At 45.2% G+C, this 19551-nt stretch overlaps 1 protein-coding gene across 1 annotated transcript in view; it reads right to left on the reverse strand.

Annotated features, from left to right (window-relative positions):
- Nucleotides 1–19551, reverse strand: part of RBM6 (RNA binding motif protein 6) — a 57138-nt gene that overhangs the window by 25628 nt on the left and 11959 nt on the right. The window contains exon 6 of the mRNA XM_035894790.1: nt 10737–10810. Within this exon, the coding sequence (XP_035750683.1) occupies nt 10737–10810 (74 nt within the window). The remainder of the gene's footprint in view (nt 1–10736; nt 10811–19551) is intronic.

Here is a 19551-nt window from a genome sequence, read left to right on the forward strand (position 1 = left end):
AATGAGCTTCTCCTGCCAGCCCGGCTTGGGTGCTGTGTAACACTAGTGGGTGCCACAGCATCCACAGAGGACCCATTACAGGGACACTGGGGTGTAAAAGGTCCAGGCAACTGCACTGCACAACATCCAGAGGTACATCTTGATCCCTCCTTCCCAGCCAATTCCCAGAAAGGAGCTTAGTGCCTTGTCAAGGTGCCAAGAGGCAGAAGAAGCGACTCTTCCACACGAATATCCAGGCTCCGAGGCTGCGGTACCTCACCTGAGCTCTTCAGGAGAGTCTGGCCAGAGAGATGAGTGTGCAGCAGAGCAGTTCCTATGATCACCCTGACGCTGAGGAAGGAAAAGAACACGATTCTCTGTTGTGTCAGAAGTGCCCCAGCTTGGCTGAATTCCTAAGGGATTGGGAAGGGGAAACAGCATGCGCAGACATCTCCTTACACTGTCAGATAAGCAGCACAGCAGCAAGTGGCTCAGCTATTACCACTTGAACCTCCTGTGGGACTCTAACATGGCAGGGACGTATCAAGCCAGGCAGGACAGATGTCTCAGTACAAAGAGGGACCCATGCAGACCAGGGGCAGATGGACACAGGGGTCCTGCCTGCAGCAACATCTATGTGGCTGCTCACCTCTCAGCAGCAAGCACGGGAGCACCAGAGAGACGATGCTTTCAGCTGCTCCTCTTAGAATCAGATGGATCAGTCGTTTGCCTGTCACTAAGAGGTATCTGTCAGACATTTTGGAATTCACTGCTTACATTTAATGACGGGCCCAGTACACACTAGAAGAAAGAAAACCAGACAAGCTAAGCTAGTGCAATGGGCAGAGAAGCAGGCAACAGAGGAGAACAAACACCAATCTCACATGGACCAGGCACAGAAGAATGCCTTGTCAGGGGAAAAAAACCAAAACAAAACCACCTCAGCTCTCTTCTCCAGTGAGAAGTGGGGAAGAATCAATCAGGCTTTCCAAAACCTAGGACTATAAACAGTAAAACACCTTAGAAATCATATCATTAATGTACAGCTTCACACCATGAGACAGCTTCTTAGTGAGACTTTTCAACCTGATTTTACATGTATGAAAATACATCTTGGGATTCTGAGGACTTAAAATTACTTTCTCTGTTAACTGCTCCTGAGATCCTTGACAGAAAAGTACATCAAATGTTTCCTTGGGGTTTTACTGCCGTCCTGGCTCAAATCTAGTACATGAAGTCCATCTGAATATTGCTAATTTCCTACTAAGACATGGACTGTACATCACAAAAGCCAAGATTTCCCCTGTTGTCTATGAAAACAGGAGAGAATTACTTTCATCCTCTTGTTCTAAAGAAGACAGTTTCAGAGATTTAAGTACTTAAATTTCATGTTTACAGTTTTATAGCTTTGACTCTCATTAAAATTGTAATTCATTACATGACGTGCTTGATTTTAGACCCCTGTCCTTTGGGGAATCTACTTCTGGAAGCTGTTTGTTCATCCTGTGGAAGACATTAACTAACTGAGCTAATAGGTGGCATGAAGTGATGGAGATGCAGGAGGATGCTTGGAAGCAACATCCAGTAGTTGTCAATGCATACACACAGTGCTACAGCACAGCAAAACCAACCTTAAGGCAGGATGCTACTTTACATCAGACGCTTCACTGCAACAAGTCAACTGCACATCATACAGCTGCTGGTGCTGCAGAAGCCAGGAGGAACTTCCCACCTCCTTCCTGTGTCTCCTTGTACAAAATGGCTTCAGGGTTTTCCCCTGTTGCCCTCTTCTGGGAGCAATCCTAGCAAAAGATTCAGTAAGCTGGTCACACAATGCCACCGAGGACCTCCCAGTTGCTGTCCCATTCACACGTTGGGTTAAACAGGTTGCCAGATATGACACAAGAAGAAACTCTCCCCCTCTGAAACAAGAGAGGATCGGGGAGAGTTTGTGCCTTTCCTCAGAAGTGCAGAGGGCACCCTCGGTGCTCTTCCGCCTAACGTGCTTTCTGGTCCTGCACAGATGTAGAATGACAGCAATACTCCTGATCTCGGATCCTGTAGCCTATAGTGGGTTTTGTGATCTCTGTAGGTATTAAAGCTTTAATAAGAGTCTTGAAAGTGCCCTGTGGCTCGCAGGGGAACAGGGCGGATAATAACTGTGTGTCCTTCTGTGTTAAATACCTGTTTCCTTGTTGCCTGTGATTGATGGATAATGATACAATAGTCCACTCAGGCGTGCCAGCCCCCATTTTCCACTGTAATCATGCTGCATTTCTAGTCAAGAACATTAACAGCCCAGTTACAGTCAAATGGAAACAGAAATTCACAAATAAAAGCTGCCGACTGCCATAGCTTTGATCGTGCATCTTCAAACTTGAAACATCCGAATCTAAACTTCTACTTGTGTGAGTCTCATAACCCAAGCAGAAAATGGCAAAATTCAAGGTACTCTTTTTGAATGTACTCCAGTTCAAGGCAGGCAGACTTCCGTGATTTACACTGAAAAGGTCCAACACAAACTCAGCTGGGAAGAAAACAGACTAAAATCCACAGCTGAAGGGAATTCCACCTCTCTCTCACTATCATAACCATAGTTATGCAAAAAAACTACTTCATTTCTGCAGGAAAGCAGGCAGACGATTGCTCTTATAAGAGAAGGAAATGGTGCTTCTGCCTTCCTTAACCCCAGGGAGTGTGCAGTTGGACATTTTTTAGCCACTAGACTCAACCTTTTACCTTCCTGTTATAGCAATCCCACATCAACAGTGCACCAAAGGATGGAAAAAGCAATCGCTGCCAAGACAGCCTAAAAGCATGAACGAACAGTTCTGATGCTGAAGTTAATAAAAACGACTCATCAAGTGAAAACTGCAACAACATTTTGGTGTGCTCCCACTTGACAAAACAGTCCAGATGGAGTCTTAGCACTATAATCTGGCTCCTATGCTTGTAAAACATATCTGGTGTTCCCCTCGACATTGTTGGGATTGGAGATGAGAAGAACTGCCGTCTCTTTCACAACAACAGGTCTTGTGCAAACCACTATGGCAAAACCATGACAGAAAATGGTCTTGCTCTGGAAATGGAAGTTACGGTGTGCTCCCCAAGTCACCTTAATTCACGTAAACCAAACCCATACAGACATTTCCCCCTCACTGCCTCTGTGTCTCCTTTAAGCAACTTTGGTCATATCAACAGCACCATCCACTTCCAAGAGTATAGAGGGCGTTTCTTACAGCACCTCTGCAGTTCTGTTAGACACTAGCTTACTTAAAGGATGACTTCAAAAGCATCAAAGCAAATCAGTGGCATGAGTCCTACTCATAGGAGCTTGATCAAGGGATTTTACATCTTAATCCAAAATCACCTTCTGACCATGTATATGCAATCTATCAACTGTGGCAACACACTATCCGTCCTACAGCTGATTGACCATACTCCTTCGAAGCACATAAATGCTACAATGATCAAAATCTTCCACACGGTTGCATGAGAATATATTTAGGGTTTCTACAGATCTTCATAAAAAAATCAACCTATCATGAACATAAACATCATAAAAAACATACAATCTGTGAGTAAGAGCAGCCAGCAGTAAAACACTGCTCTTCGTTTTAAGGTGGAACTGCACCTATACGTAGCATCTGTGACTAAGATTTCCTTATTGTCACGCAACCGTTCCATTAACACGTTAGGAGGAGAAGACCCGATAGCTACACAGGCAGGGCAGCACCTGTAACCTGCATATGCATCCAAGGACTATTTCAAATCCTTTCCAGCTCAAGGAAAAATCTCACCTACAAACAAATTCAAAGGGTGAGGGTGCCAGATGCCATGTCACTCAGGAAAACGCTTTGCATATTGACAATGACCAAAACAAAGCTATTTCTTAGGTGTTGCTCTGCCAATGAGTGCTCTACAATACAACTTTATCCCCATGGAAGGGGCAGAGAGTAGATTTATCTACGGTACAGGTTGCACTTCATATTCACAAGCAAAAGTTTTCAAGAGCCCTCATTTCTCTAACAGCCACGCTGGGCGTGACCAGAGGTCCAGCTGCCCAACAGTGGTTCCTCACCTTGAGCCACCAGTGTAGGGAGCATCCACGCCCATGCACCTTGGGATGCTGCACAGCAGCATGCAGTACCTGACAGGACTGAGTGATGCACTGCAAGTACCAGTATATCCCATCGTACGATCGATCAGCCAGAGAGGACTGGACACTTATCTTGGCAATCACTCATGGGTCAAGTTATTTAAGCAAATTTCAGGAAATGACAATTAGAACAGAGAAAGCTTGATTAACAAGGCATTTGAGATCTACAGGGAAAGAACAGATATTTCAGAGATACATCATCACACAGATTTGTTAATGTCAACTGGCAAAAAATCCCAACAACCCATAATCGGAACATAAATGCCCAGTGGCCAGAGGGAGAAAAATTTCATTTTACAGAGGGGTAGGGAGGGATGCTTTACATGGAACAATCTATTTATACAGCATCCCAAGTGAACTTCAGCACATGGAATAGATAATTCTGCAATATACAGCAATATTTGAGTCCTGAGATAACCCTGCTGGGCCACATGTCCCCAGCAGCAACCAGAGGTACTGAGGAAGTCCTGCTTAAGCATCTGCTGTGTGCTCCGAACAGCTCACCCAGAAGCTGCCCTCTGGGACAATCCCGTAACAGAGCACCAGCTCAGCAGTAGCAATCGCATACGATCCTCATCACATGGGTAAGGTGAGGCTGAAGGAAAAAAGGAGACAGGAAAAAAGGACAGGATTTTGGAATAAGAGCAGCAATATAGAGGGACATGGAAAGCTGGGATCACACAAGTAGAGCAAGAAGATGCAGCTTCACAACTCTTCCAGTTAAAAGCGCACATATTTTAAAATACACTGGTTAGTGTGGTTTGCTTTCTGAGGCAAGGCAGGACAGAGCTGCCAAGAAGAAGGTTGTAGGTTTTTTTATCTGGGTACGGCTAGAAAAAACACACTGGTGGGCAGCTACCACTGGCTGAAGGAAGAGTGTGTGAAGTCTCTGGCAGAAGATCTCTTACAACCTCCCGTGCTGAAGAAAGAGAGAATAAGAGGATTCACACGTCTTGAACAGTTGATATGACAGAAGATGTTGAGATGACAGAAGAGAAGGTCCAGAGAAGTATTTTCAGTACCAGGATTTTTTGGCGGTTACATTTTACAACAAAAGACACCCTTCTCTGCACAAGGAAGGCCTCTGTAGCACGCAGAGGTTAAATCAATCCTTCCGAACAGACAGTGCATTTACCACAGTATCACCACAGGATATATACACGTACACCCACGCACCCAGCCCTGGCACAGGTCATCGCAGGCAGATCCGACTGCTTATTCACCGGCAAGCCTCTGCCCAGCACCAGCAGCCTCCCACACTGACCTGGGAGGCTTACGACTCCAATTAATTAAACGACGGTATGATGCAGTGATTAGTGAGACCCAAGTGGGAATGACTCAACATGCCAAGCCTCAGTGATGTAAGACCGGGGTGAGCTCATGACAAATCACACACTGAATCAGACACACACACAAAAAAAAAAAAAAACCCAAAAAAATAAACACAACCAAATCAGCTCCACTGCCTAGAAATCCACTCATCTGATTACAAGGTAGCCTATGGAGGGAACTTTCCATAGGTCACTTGGATAATAAAAATTATTCTATAATGTGCATGTTTCCCAAATCATTAGGATGTTTATAGAAGAAACACTGCCTAGGTATACAAGCCTTTCCCCTCTCTATACACACACACACTCAAAGCATGACTCCCAAAGGTCATTCTAGAAATCCACACAGTCAAAAGCAGGACAGGTTTAATAGGGAAACAAAAGATGTGTGCTAATGACACAACCTGAGCAAGATCCATGCACCTAGTATACAAGAGAAAAGGCAGAAGATAACGTCAGCTGATAATCCAAGGAGGACATCCCAAAAGCAAGGCCACCTCCAACACTCTTCGCCTGACATGCAAACGTATTTCAGTCTGTTTGTGGACACGCTCAATTGTCACCGCCGCCCTCAACTGCAGATTAAAGCTAAAGAGACGGAGCGACGTTGTCAAGCGAGTAAATGATGGATACTAGACAGAAAATACACTTGAGGCGGGTGTCATCTTCCATTACAGGGGGCATTTTGCAGGTTCTAGAAAAAAAATGCCAGACTCCACAACTTATCATATCCTACCAAAAGGAAAACAATTATTTTTGATGTTTGGATATGCAACAAATTGCAACACACTCCTTGCACCACAGGCTTCAATAAATAGTCCAAGGCTACAGATCACCAGAGCAGATGCGTTCTCAGGACAACCACAAGCTCCTTCTGTATTTAACTGGGAAGCCACACAGAGTTGTGACTGGTTACTGCACATGTTTTCAGGACAGAAAGTCGTAGGCTTTGCCTGCTTGTCACAGCATCTTGTGGATTTTAACACCAACAGCTACATTGAAAAGCCTGTGAAGTCTGATCTGTACCAGAAGCTATGTTCACGCCAAATGCAGAAAACCACTTACAGTGAATGGATAAAAGGGGATGGGCTCAGAGCATGAGAAACGCACAGCTGATGCTTCCAGTTGCATGCTGGTGGGATGTGCTCAAGTAAGTGAAGCACCCACAAAATCCAGTAAGGATCCCTCTTACCCTCTCCAACAAGCAGGGAATGGAGGTATTGCTGTGCTCAGCAAGCTGAAACCGGGACCGCAGAGCACTGCAGGGGAAACCACTCTCCAAAACGTGCGGGTCTCTCTGCAGGAAGGCACAAGAGCAAGCCTTGTGCTCTAGCACACGCCTGGAGACCTTCACAATAATTTACAAAGTATGTATCTTTAAAAGTTCAAGCTATAGCTCTCCCATTTTTGCCCTCTTAAGACACAGGAGGAAAGGATTACAAAGATGTTAGTTACTAGCAACAAAAGCGAGGAAATATTCACGCTGCCAGTGTTGCTAAGTCTGAGGCCTGAAAGGATTTGGAGACAATACTACATAGTCAGTCAAAATTAATAATTTGCTCCAAAGCTTAAAAAAAAGCTTCTGCTTCCATATATATAACAACCAGCTTCACACCTCAGCTAAAACAGTAAAATATCCAGGCAGCAGAGACAGGATCTCTCCATTTCTCCTCCTTCACCTGCCTTTATAGACTGTACAGGAAGGGTACTTCATGTCCCGCTTGATTTTCTTGCACCCAATAATAAGCTTATTATGTGTGTTTCTTCTACAGACGAAGGAGTGCATGAGCAAATTCAGGTACCAAGTGGTATCCCCACGCATATTGAGAACAAGAGCCGTTGGATGTATTCCCAAATTTTTTTCCCCAAGAAGCCAAAATGGCACCCCAAGACAGGAACACTACTATACCAGGGGCTACGCCAACCCTTAATGCAAAGAAAATGCAGTAAGATAAATACCACACCACACCCTTTTAAAATGAGAATAAAGGAGGGAAAGATAATTTAAGAGAAACCATCTGACTTAGCAGACAGGAACCTCATTTTCCCTTCACAATTGCCATGCCTCCCCAAGGGAAAAGCAGCTCATCACAGCCAGAAAAGAGGTCTCCTCTTGTAGAAGCCAAACAACAGCCAACTTGTAATGAAAGACCAACAGGAGCGTCACAACCACGGGGCTGCAACAAGGGCTGCATTCGGGTTCTGCAAAACAACTCAACAGCCCATCCACCCTACTGGAGAAAAGAGCCTCCCAAAATCGAGCAGGAGAGCTCAGCCAAACCTGCTGCCCAACATGTCCGCGCCAGCAACAATGGCAACCCATCACATTTCACATCCGTTAGATTGGACCCTTTAGCTGTAATAAATTGCCAATGCATCAATCAACACGGCAAAGCAATTAATAAGGGGGGGTGTGTATTTTTGTTACGTTAGCTGTGGCAATTAGTACAAGCGGAATGAAAATTCCCTACAAAATGAGGGCGACACAGAACATGGACGTAACCTTATCACGAGGTACTTAACAGAAAGCCCCCTCAAATCTCAGCGCTCACATACACATAACAGAGTTACTGAATGGAGGGAGTTGGACCTGGTAAATCTGTAGTTAGCAAATTTGAAAATGATCTTAACTGAGTTCTGGTCTGTGCTGAGTAAAATAAAAGGATTTCACAATACAGGAATTATACGATATAGGCATGTAGCAAATTGTTCCTTAGGCAGGGGCAGTTAAACAGGCATTAAACAGCATCGAAAACGCTGCCTCTGCAAAAGCTATTTATTGCTAGCCTACGGATGACTGAGAAAGAGGCAGGCTGACTAGCGAGGGGCTAGGATGTCGCTGTAGGCTGACACCATCAGGCTATTTATGCTCTCACAAGCGACTGAATTTGACAGGGATAGCTGATAACCTTCCGAAAATAACTGAACTACTGAAGAATCTAAGCCCTAGCTAACACAGGTTTTGGTTTTTGCAGCTTGTAAAAACGCAGATTAATTCTCAGTCTAAGGAGATGATCTTGCTACTCTACAATGGAAGATATTAAAATGGGGTATCTATTGCCTAAGGACAACTGAATTGCGTAACTCCCTTTCTGGATATCTCTATTTGGCTTTTACTGAGAACTTAAAAGACAGCTCCCTTCCTCACAGCAGGTCAGATACAGATTTTACTACTTCTCTCCTTTTCTTTTAAATAAAAATAAATAATCCAAAGGCCTTTTTTTTTTTTCCCCATGTTCAGTCAAGAGCAACATAGAGAAATTAACCTATGTGTGGCAACCTAGAGGTTACAACTCTCCTGACCGAAGTCATATAGCTTGGGTCACCACAAGCCAAAAAGCACGTTTCTTGCTTTACTAATTACAAACTGCTGTAGCTCTACTAAAACACAGCGAAGACTGGAACACTCTTCCAGGTTTCCTCTCCACACACATGGAGCCATGTATAGCATGAAGGAAAACTGGAAGACTTCATACCCTATCTGTTTTTAATGTGTCCCAGGTAGAGTGCAGGGCTGGGACCGTCACCCCCACTGCTAGTGGTGTTCTGGCAACACCATTCCTGGATGCTGGAAGGAAAACATGGTAAAAAATTACCCAGCCTGGAGGCCTGCTGTGACTGCTGCTGGGGAGGGTCAAGGTAAGCTGTGGTCAAATGAACGCCAGCCAGAACCTCCTCACATGCATGTCCATACAGTAATTTACTGGGCAGCTCTAGGCACGCGGTTCAATTTAAGGACTGGTGCTTATAGGCTCTTTGCTGTAGCAATGGACTGAACCTGACCAAATCAAACACCCATCCAAGTATGCAGGGATGTTCCAAATGGGAGAAGGGGCTTAGCAGGCATCAACAACAGGAAAAAAAGGAATTCTCAAATTCCCAGGTATTTGGGAATCGCTCTCACGTGAGGAGACATTACTTCATGGGAGCAGAATTGGGGAGAGAATAGGGAGAGGCCTTCGGTTAAAAGGAGTGACATACATAATTACAGATTTCCCAGTAACAACAAAATAAATTGGGAACTGTAGCAACACTGAAGGGGAAATAAAAGTTGTCACTGATGGTAAAAGTAATACTTAATTCTAGAGCCTTCTCTCTCTGTGCTCCCCACCACCATTCCAGTGGGAATGCACCAGGCTCTTTCCCAGCAACAGAATTATTTCGGTAAATCATTTTTGTAAGTTGCAGTACCTCCATAACTGAAAATAGAGGCAAATGCAAGTGCTTAGTGGGACCTTTGAAACCCCAGCTGTGAAGACTCATTAACTGTAAATACGTTTTTGCAGATGCACAGCTCTGAATCTGACTCATGATTCTCCTCCCATGACAGCGAGGCTTGGGATTCAGGTAAAAAGGCTTTAGATAATTGATATGGATTCTTACTCAGGCAAATTAGGAGGAAGAAGGCAGCAGAGAGGAGACTTAAGGGATGTGGTGAAGGAAGGGGGATCAATCGTTTAGTGGTTTTTCTTGAACCTGCAGTTCCAAGGCACAGGAAGGGTGGTGTCAGATGGGAATCTATGTTTTACCGAACAAATTTTACGCATCTTGCTCTTGTATGGTGGACATCAGCTCTAGCCTCAAATAACAGGTCAGAGTAAAGGCTCCCCTTGGGTACTTATTCACTGGGGACTTAAGCCATTTTGCACTTTTGAGGGCTGGAAATGTTCAGATTTACCAGGCGCAACTGCACCGAGGGTAGTCCTCAAGTTTGCATCTCCAGCTTGCCAAAGGACCGGATACATATGGGGGAGACGCACAATTAAGAATCTCTCCCACACACAAGGCATATGGAAAAGTGGAGCATGCAAGTCACAGTTGACTCAGAGCTGCATACCAGAGGCTTCACCTACAGTCATATGTGTATGTGTGCATGCATGCACAGCCGGGGGAGGCATTTAACGCTAGCAGAGATCTTCCCAACTGGATTTCAGTGTGAGTACAAAAGTATCAGGGCCAAAACCTGCATTAGGAGTCTGTCAGCCACCAGCCTCTGACTCTAGCCAGCATGCCAATGTACGCTAGGGAAGAGGGCAGACCATTTGGTGTCCAGCAGCTCTTTCACACTGGCATTTCTAAACCTTTTACAAGTTTCTGGAAACAACATATAAACCGCAGTGTTGTGTATTATACAAGAACAGATCTTCCTTTGAATGGTTAAAGAAAAATAAAAAAGAAAAAAAAGAAAAAACTCATCGGCTTTCCACCACCCCACCAAAATAAATTTTAAAAATCTTCTAGCAGCATTGACCGAAGTTTAAAGCAACCTGGTTGGCTTCCATGCATCCGATGGCCTCTTCCAAGAGTGAAAACTCCACGCAGACATAGCCATAGTCGTAACCTGGGGACAGCATTTAAATACAGACGGGAGTCATGTTAGTGCCTTGTCATAAAGAAAGCCACATTAAATATTCAATTTCCCTTTCCCTCCAATGACAAACCCTCTAACCACCACCCCTCTACTCCAGAATGAAAAAGGAGAGAAACCAGGGACTAGCTGGATGATGATTAACTGTGCAGTTTATCATGAATGTTAATAGTACAGTGTTCCCACTTCCCCTTACACAATCCAGTGACAGGCACACCCTTCCTTAGGGCAAGAAATAATTGCTTTGGGTTTGGTTTTTGGTTTTGGTTGTTTTTTTTTTTTAAGGCATAGTGATTTTCCATTGCTAGTTTCACATTTTGTGCTACCTTGGAGGTAGTGCTCTCCAAAGCAAGTGTTATTAAGTCATTTCGAAGTACCTTGCTGCAAATGTATTTTACATAAATAGCCAGGGATTTAATTGGGCAATATTTCAGAAAGAAATAACAATTCCTTTGCCTTTCCTATTTTTCCTTCAACACCTGCTTACTTTTGAAGTCCAAACCCTCGTATTATGAAAAAGTGCAGTGGAGCAGGAATGAGAATGCCAGCTTTGTCATTTTGGTATAGAGGTTATTGCGCATGTAACGAGAGGGTGTGGGAGCTTAAGTTTAGATGCAAGAAGCTAGAGAGACTTTAGTCTTCTCCCTCCTTGGAAAGCTGTCATCTCAGTCAGTGGCAGAAGGGACCCACTGATTTGACTGTGTACTCCAGTTACCTGCACTGAAAGGTTACGTCCCGCAGTAAAGCGCAGGTGAACACTACAGAAGCTAAGACCATCCTAAGAGCCACCCTTGACATCAAATCTATCTCCAAGAACTGGAGTGCTGAGGAACACCCTAAAGTCACAACCTCACCCTTCACATGCCAAGGTCACCTCACTCCAAAACAGTGCTTTCCAGACGATCATGAGCTGAGATGCTTCTACACGGACAAACAGTGAGAGAAAAGGCTTGGTTGCCTTTTCTCAAAAGAGCAGTCCTGCTGCTCTTTTGGCTGGTTAGGAGCGAGAGGAAAGCCAGTTTGCGTGTGGATTGTACCATTTTAGGCACCTAGCTGTCCTGGCAAAGAGCTTGTCTTCTCTCCTAAAGATGCACATCTTAACACCGATACCTTCAAACCAGGAACATATCTGGTTCCTATTGCTTCAGCCCCTCACCTTCCACGGGAAGGTAACTCCACACACACTTCTTTCAGGCGAAGCATTCCAGTCTGCTGGAAAACAGCCCCCATTTCGCCCAGGCCTAGACCAGAGAACATTCGCTGCACTCTCCAATTTTTCCTTCTCTGTTTCTTTTCCATCTTTGTACTTAACCACATCAGAGATGAGGCCATACAAAACTGTTTTATCAACCCCTCCTGATGTTTTTTTTTATTATTGTGGGAGCTCTTTGCATGCTGTTCTAATGACATCATCCTGACTTTGTACACTTGCCTTTATAATGAGACTCCAATTTGAATCTAGTTCCTCCTCTACCTCACACGGGAATTTATTCCCCTTCCCCATATTATTTTAGTCAATATAATTACACTAGAGGGCAATTTATCAATCTGGGTGCTTTTCAGCTCAGTGAAAGACGTGGGCCAGCAGCATGCCATGGTGGAACGCAGCAAAAGCCGCTTGATATTCTTACATGAAGTGGGCACCTGGAACTAGACAGAACCAAATTCACCCAGCTGTTCCCATAGCATCCATTCTGCTCTGCAGTTCCAGCCACACTAAACCACATTTTGAAAATGAAGCAGTCCTTGCTCTCTGCAGAAGAGAGCTGCTCTCCAGGAGCAGTGCTGCCCCTTGCTGGGAGACTGTTTTGCATTCTGGGCAGACACCTCTGCTGCTTCACGGCACAGCATGCAGGCTCACACGGTACATTTTAAAGTCTTATTCAAATCTAGAACTCTGTAGAGTCACTTCTCTCCCTCCTGATCAGAAGAGGGCTGCATGAACGGTATTTGTCAGCCTGTAAGGCTCCTGCATCCTCTTCACAGAGAGGATTTTTGAAAGCTGCTGTAATCAGCAAGCTAGGATCAGAGTGCTATCTCATTTCCGTATGAAGACGGGGGTCTCCTGACAGACAGAGAGCAAGATTGCAGAAGTTTCCACTCTATTTGCTCTACAGTGAGAGGCAGTTTACATCCCAGTCCTTGTGAAGTGAATGAGTGGTTTAGACATGGATTTAATCCAGCATGACACAACTGAGAACGCAGCGCTGAATGATATACATAGATAGAAAAGCCGAGATGCTTGGAGGAATGTACACTTACAGGATTGTTCCAAGCATTACGTGGAGACAGTTAATGGAAGACCAGCACATTTCTCCTCCTGCACTTTCTTACCTTGACCCTCCCCCAGCAAGCTCAACCCCCTAGCAAGCATAGCTGCAGTAACATGTACAACGAGAACCAAAACCAGGAACTCTGGCACCATATCCTGCCAAAAAGCAGCTCCAGGCCAGATGTTCAGCTCTTGGGGTCAGGTTGCAGAGGGACACAGCGTTCTGCAATTCACTACGAGCTGGCCTTGCACAAACAGCACCAAAGCAGTGATGCAAGAAGAGCGCAGTCTGGAGCCGCTGCTCCACTCAGAACTGCTGATAAAGATCTGCGGGGCCTTGATGCTTTTCCCTGCCCCCAGATCCAGCCCTTTGCACAGAACTGACAAGCATGCTCGGTATGTGAGAACTGGGGAGTAACATCAGCCTTGGATGGTATGGTACCCCTGCTCTGCCCCCCTGCCCCCAGCGCCACAAGAGCATCTGTCCATTTTAGACCACAATGGAAATGGAGGCCCATGGAACAATGGTGCTGCTACAGGGCACCTTCAAAACACAATGTTTGCTGACTTTTCCATGATCTGCAATACTCACGTTACCCACAGCACAACGCTTGAAACAAAATCAAGTGACCTGAGGCTGGCTCTTAAGGGGGAGCAGCTGTAGAGGCTTCCTGCCACCAACTGTTGTGCCTCTTCCCCACCTCTTCTGCAGGGCTGGTTCAGCTCTTTGTGCCAGGAGCTGAGCTTGCATGGTTTTATTTCCAAAGCCTTCGCACAGTTTCCCTGTCAGAACGCAGCAATTCAGCTGCTGTTACCAGAAGCAGGGCAGAGGATTTTGACGGAGGCATGGGGCCAGGCACCTACTGGCAGGAATTGGTTCAACAGGCAGCCCAAGATAAGCTGACATCCCTTGCGACCGAGAGCTCTCTGACACTCACTGGTATTCCTCAGGTCATAAATAGAAATATATTTGGTAATAAAACCAAAGTGATCAACCAGCAAAGCAACATCACTGCTGAAGACTACAGCATGGGTTTTTTTGACTCAAGGTGGCCTAAATTCATATGCAATGTTTCACACAAAGATATAAACCCTGGTATCTTCTTAATTTGATCCTTCACTTACTGATTATTATAACACTACAGTTTCAGGATGCACAAAAAAAGTAGAATGGAGTAAGAAGTGCTTTATGTTTTGGGAGAACTATATGTGATCAACACTAACTCTGTCAAAAGGGAAAGAAATCAGTATTTCCCCCCACGCAACTTCTGAGCATGCTGCAGCACAGCTGCACTCTCCAAATGAATTTTCCGACGGGAACAGTCCTCCGACACTTGAACTCATCCAGATTTTGGCCCTAGCACAGCCAGTAAAACCACATGTCCTCATCTCCCCCCATGTTTTAGGTCAACTGTGTAAAAGGACTTTGGTACCTTATTTAACTACTTCCTCTCAGCTGCACAAGTCTCCAGTATCCCAGGCTACACGCAATGGGTGAAATAAGAACACAAGGAGTGTGTGCACATAAAATCCAGAGGACTTCTGTTTTCCCTTAAGTGCTTCTATGTATACCAGTCCTTTATAGATGTTCCCAAAGCACGCTCAGTTGTTTTCTGCACTGAAAATGGGCATGGTCGCTTAATACTTAGGAGTAAGGACACATCTAGGGCTCCAGAAAGCTGCTCTGCAAACATTTGAATAAGGAACATTTTGCATCTGAAACAGATGTGTTTTAGTGAAGTGGATTTTGACAACAAATAGCAGATCCCTGTTACCATGCCACGGTTGGCTAAAAATCCTGAAAGCCTGGATTAAAATTACTGTTCTTTGGCTTCAGAAAAAAAAAAAAAAAATCAAAGACTTCGGATTTAAAATAAGACTTGTTTCTATACATACACAGTTTCTAGTGAACAACTGACACATAGTAATGTGTTTCTTTATGATAGTTTGTTATGTCAAAGATCTAAATAAAGGAAAACCTTAATGCTGTTCTGATAGGGTCTGTAAGCAGCATGAAGACATCAAAAAATATCTCTGGAGTTCTAAGAGGCCAAATGAAAAGATCACCTAACAACAGCAGCCCTGTCTATGCCAAACCAAAGACACTTTTGGAAAGCAGGCATGATGGGAACATGACAAAGGCATCCAATTTGAGAGGCAATCCAGCTCCTTGATTCTAGGAATGAGCATGCAGTAAGTCACACTACTGCCCACCCCCACAAGTCCAAAGCATTAGGCAACCTTATCACAGAACCATTTAGGTTGGAAAAGACCTTTAAGATCATCAAGTCCAACCATAAACCTAACCCTGCCAATCCCACCACTAAACCATAGCCCTAAGTGCCACATCTACATGGCTCTAAGTCCACGGTGAACCTGTCACCTGCCTTCTCAAAAACGACTGCTACGAACCCCCTTGTCCACTGTGGTGCAATACGAACACATTCTCTCTCCTCTGGCTTGGAAGGTAAGAACGTGGCCTCCTATTGAAGTAAGCCTGTATGACAGGTTGCCAAAAGACACCGTGCTAAACCGACCAGCTGAGCCAGCTGCAGATGCGGCGGAGGTCCCTGCATCTGCCAGCCAGGGCCAGGCAGCCAGAGGGCAGAAGATGATAACGATGGAGCCTCTGTAGGCAGAGAGCTGATCAACCATCCCAACAACACTTCACTTGTGTTTTTTCCTGTAGGAGGAGACAGAACTACCACAGAAGAAAAGCATTTGCAGTTTTGGGCACTTGTAGGACTTGAAGAGACAGCACATGGAAGCAGAGCCAGGGCCAGCCTGCTGAAGCAAGGATATTCTTGCTGCTTGCCCTCTCCTGAGACAGCATGGCAGAGCAGAGTGCAGCTGGGAAAACCCTCTACACAGTTTCACCCATGTGAGAGAAGAAAGTTCTATTGCTTCAAAGGTAGCTACGGCATAACGTACAGAGCAAATATGAAGGACTTCCACATCCCTTGAAGGAATCTGCAATCTCACACAGTGACCTTTGCACAGCTTGGGTAGTGGAGACAGAATTTTGCACGCTGTTCTTGGGGAATCTGCTATTCCTTGGTCAATAGGAAGAGTTACCTCATCTGTGGGAGATTCTGGCAATACGCCCATAACCCCACCCACGAGTTTTTCCCCATTTCCTCCAAGGAAAGATGCAGACATAGGTCATCTGTACTAAAGACTGAATACCTCACCACAAGAAAATACTGGAAAACACAGGGCTTTCTCTCTATCTCTATGCTATTTCAGTGTACTATTATTAGCAGGCATAATATGCTCAATGCTTCCAAGAAGCCAGGAGCTCCTGAACATGCACAGTAGTGGCTGTTATCTGTGCTTACACAATGAGCCCTGCCATGGCAGCGAGGATGGGCAATGGTGCAGTGCCTTCCATGACGAGCAGAGAAAATAAAGCTGTCCACAGTGTCTGAGAACTTGGAGGGCACCCCTGCAGCACAGTGGGGAGCGGCAGCAATCTATCCACGCTAACACAAGCTCAGAAGGCAAAACTGAGAACCATCTCAGAACTAGCTGGTAGATTCTGAACATCCATAAATTTCTCAGATCTCTTTACTGCACAGATAAATTGGTGTTCAGTGCTACTAAAGCTGAAGAGCTGTACCAGAAAAGCTTGCTGTTGAATACTAAACAGGATGATCGGCAACAAGCCATATCCCCAACTCCTTTCAAAGACTGAGCATTTCTAAGCTACACCTGGCTGCTGGGAAAAGGCCTGCCACTTCATGCTGTCCCTTGTATTAAAAAAAAGTACATTCACATGGACTCATTCATGACAGCACTGCACAAGAGAATGGCACTGAAACCAGAGGATATGAAACACAGCTATATTCTGAAAGGTAGAACACTACAGTCTATCCTCCTCCCTCCATCCAGGAGGACCAGACCCAGAAAGGACCTGCCTGAGATACCCTCAAAGGTGGACATGGGCAGCCCCATAAACTACAGGAACTACGAGCCCCAAACAGCCATCAACCCTTCTTGGCCCAGAAGGAAGGTAGTTTGTACACCAGCACAGTGGGGAGGAGCGAAAAACGCACAACACTAAGGTCATGCATACTGCAGCTTTATTAAGGACAAAGTATTACATTATGCGTGTACAGAGACCTGGAATCCAAGGAAGGCTGGGGCCATTGCAAAACTCCACGAGAGGACTGGAAGCTGCATCCATGGGAAAGTGTTGCAGACAGGAACTTGGTTTTAAAGTGCTGCTGATGGGAACTTGGTCTCCAGGATATACGATCTGTCATTTAGCACAAATGACTCAGAAAAGCAATCAGTGCAATAATGTCAGCACACTGTGAAAAGCCTTGAAGTTTTGTGCTGGAGATGCAAAAAGGGTGAGCGCATTTGTAAAAATGGTTGCAGAAGGAGGGATTCTGCATGTCAAAAAGGCTGCGAGCATGTTTTATAGATGAGTGTTTGTTGCCTTTTCTGTTGAACAGGCCTTCTAACACTGAACCAAGGCTGACCACCATAACAAACACTGAGTTAAAAGAGATTTGTACTTCCTATTTCCTAAGCCACCACATCACAGATGAGGAAAGATGGGCAAGAACACCTTTTGCTTCCAAGAGACAATGCACTACTGCCCTGAAATCAAGCAAGACTAGCCACATGCCTACTGCCCACACAGCTGGGAAAACTGGCAATGACTGGTATCGATGATTGTGGACCAATTCCAACTAAGTGCTTTTTTAGTCCTAGCCAGGCTATTCTGTCTACAAACAAGACTCAATTGCTTCACACAGATCAGCGCTGAAAGGTGAGCCCCTCCAGACTGAAGAACTCTGCTGACGAGCATGTGATATGGTCGTGCCTCAGGAGGAAATTCCACATGTGCTACAGCATCTTGTGAGCTTGCGGACGATCAGCTCTCAGCAAGTGCCAGAAATCTGTGTGCCCTTACTCGTGGCTGATGCAGTAGAATTGGCCACACAACCTTCAGGGTGCAAATGCACTAAACGCAGCAATGGGAGATTATTCTTCCTTGTTGGCTAGCCAAGTTGTCTTCTGTACAATTAGCACAATAGGCAAGATGCACCTCTGTGCAACAGCATGTATTAGAGACATCTGACATCAACCCACAGCATGTTCTTTGTACCAAACCAAAGAATGTAAGTCCTTGTGGGATCTGCTCCTAATCAAACTCCATAGGATTGGTGCCAAACCCTCTTCGTGAGGAAGCCACTAGCTGGCCACAAATCCACCCTTCAGAGGGGTTTCTCCAAGGGCACCGCATCACTCCTGAAAGGAAACAAAAGGTCTTGGTTTAGCACAGTTCTGCTGCCTGCCTCCAGAAACATCCCCTCCCCAGGCAGGGCAGCAGCTCAGGTCTCCAGCCCTACCTAAGGCTGGAAGATGCAGCATGATGGCACCTGTAGCATGCAGGAGCTGGGGGCAAGCACAGTATCTGACTTCCCATGCTTCTGACCTCCAAGAGCATTACTAGCCTGAACGCCACCCATGCGTACAGCTACAGGGAAGGAGCTAAGACTCAGTTCTATGTGGGCCAGACAAATGCACAGCCATGCCTGCTACCACAATAGGAGCTCTGCTTTAAGGGAGAGGAGATCTCACTGCCTTGGGATGCACTCCAGCCATGGAAAATGGACAGCTTATCCTTACTATGGAGAAGTGAACCACTCAAAAATCTGTACCAATTTTTCCATCACGAAGTGGAAAACTTCTGGACCTTACTTTATAAGTTTTAGCAAAATGCAACACTAAATAATACAATTTTAAGCTTCAGAGGCTTCCTGAAATATTCCTGAAACCAATGATTCACTGTTCTGATACACAAGATAGACTGCACTTGGAGGAGAAAAAAAAAAAAAAAAAAAAGCACCTTTTAAAGGTTTATCTAAGGGGCTTATTAATATTTAACAGGGCACCAGCATGGCAGAGATTAGTGAGAACAAGCAAGACAATCCAGTTTCTTCTAGGACTCGGCCAAGGCAGTTTAAGTTTAACAAAGGGAGGGATAGGGGCGCAGTTCCAAGCACCACATAAGGGCCAGGCCTGGAGAAATGAAACAAGAGATAAATGCTAGTGCAAGCAACAAAGTACATCTGGTGCCAACAGTACTTGCTAAAACAAAAGCTTTTCAAAACTGAGCAGGCAGCTGCCATTATATAGCAGGTTGGTTCCATTTTTAGGTTATGCTACATTTCCTGCATATGCCTCCACCACAGGAGGATGCCTGTCCTTTAGCATCAGCTGCTGGTGTCCGTGTGGAGATCCTCTTGGCCCCAGGCATTAGTGCTGTTCAGAGAGCTCCTTCCTGCTCCTGCCATCCCCCTTCCACAAGTGCTTTGCTCCCCAGGGGTGCAGCACTGCGCTCCCACATTCCTGCCCAGGGTTCAAAAGTGAGTATTCAGACGGGTCAGAAGAGGGTTAATGAACCCAAATCTCCCAATTTCTGAAG

This window comes from Egretta garzetta, unplaced genomic scaffold, assembly GCF_000687185.1.
Source record: "Egretta garzetta isolate BGI_Z169 unplaced genomic scaffold, ASM68718v1 scaffold215, whole genome shotgun sequence".
NCBI lineage: Eukaryota > Metazoa > Chordata > Aves > Pelecaniformes > Ardeidae > Egretta > Egretta garzetta.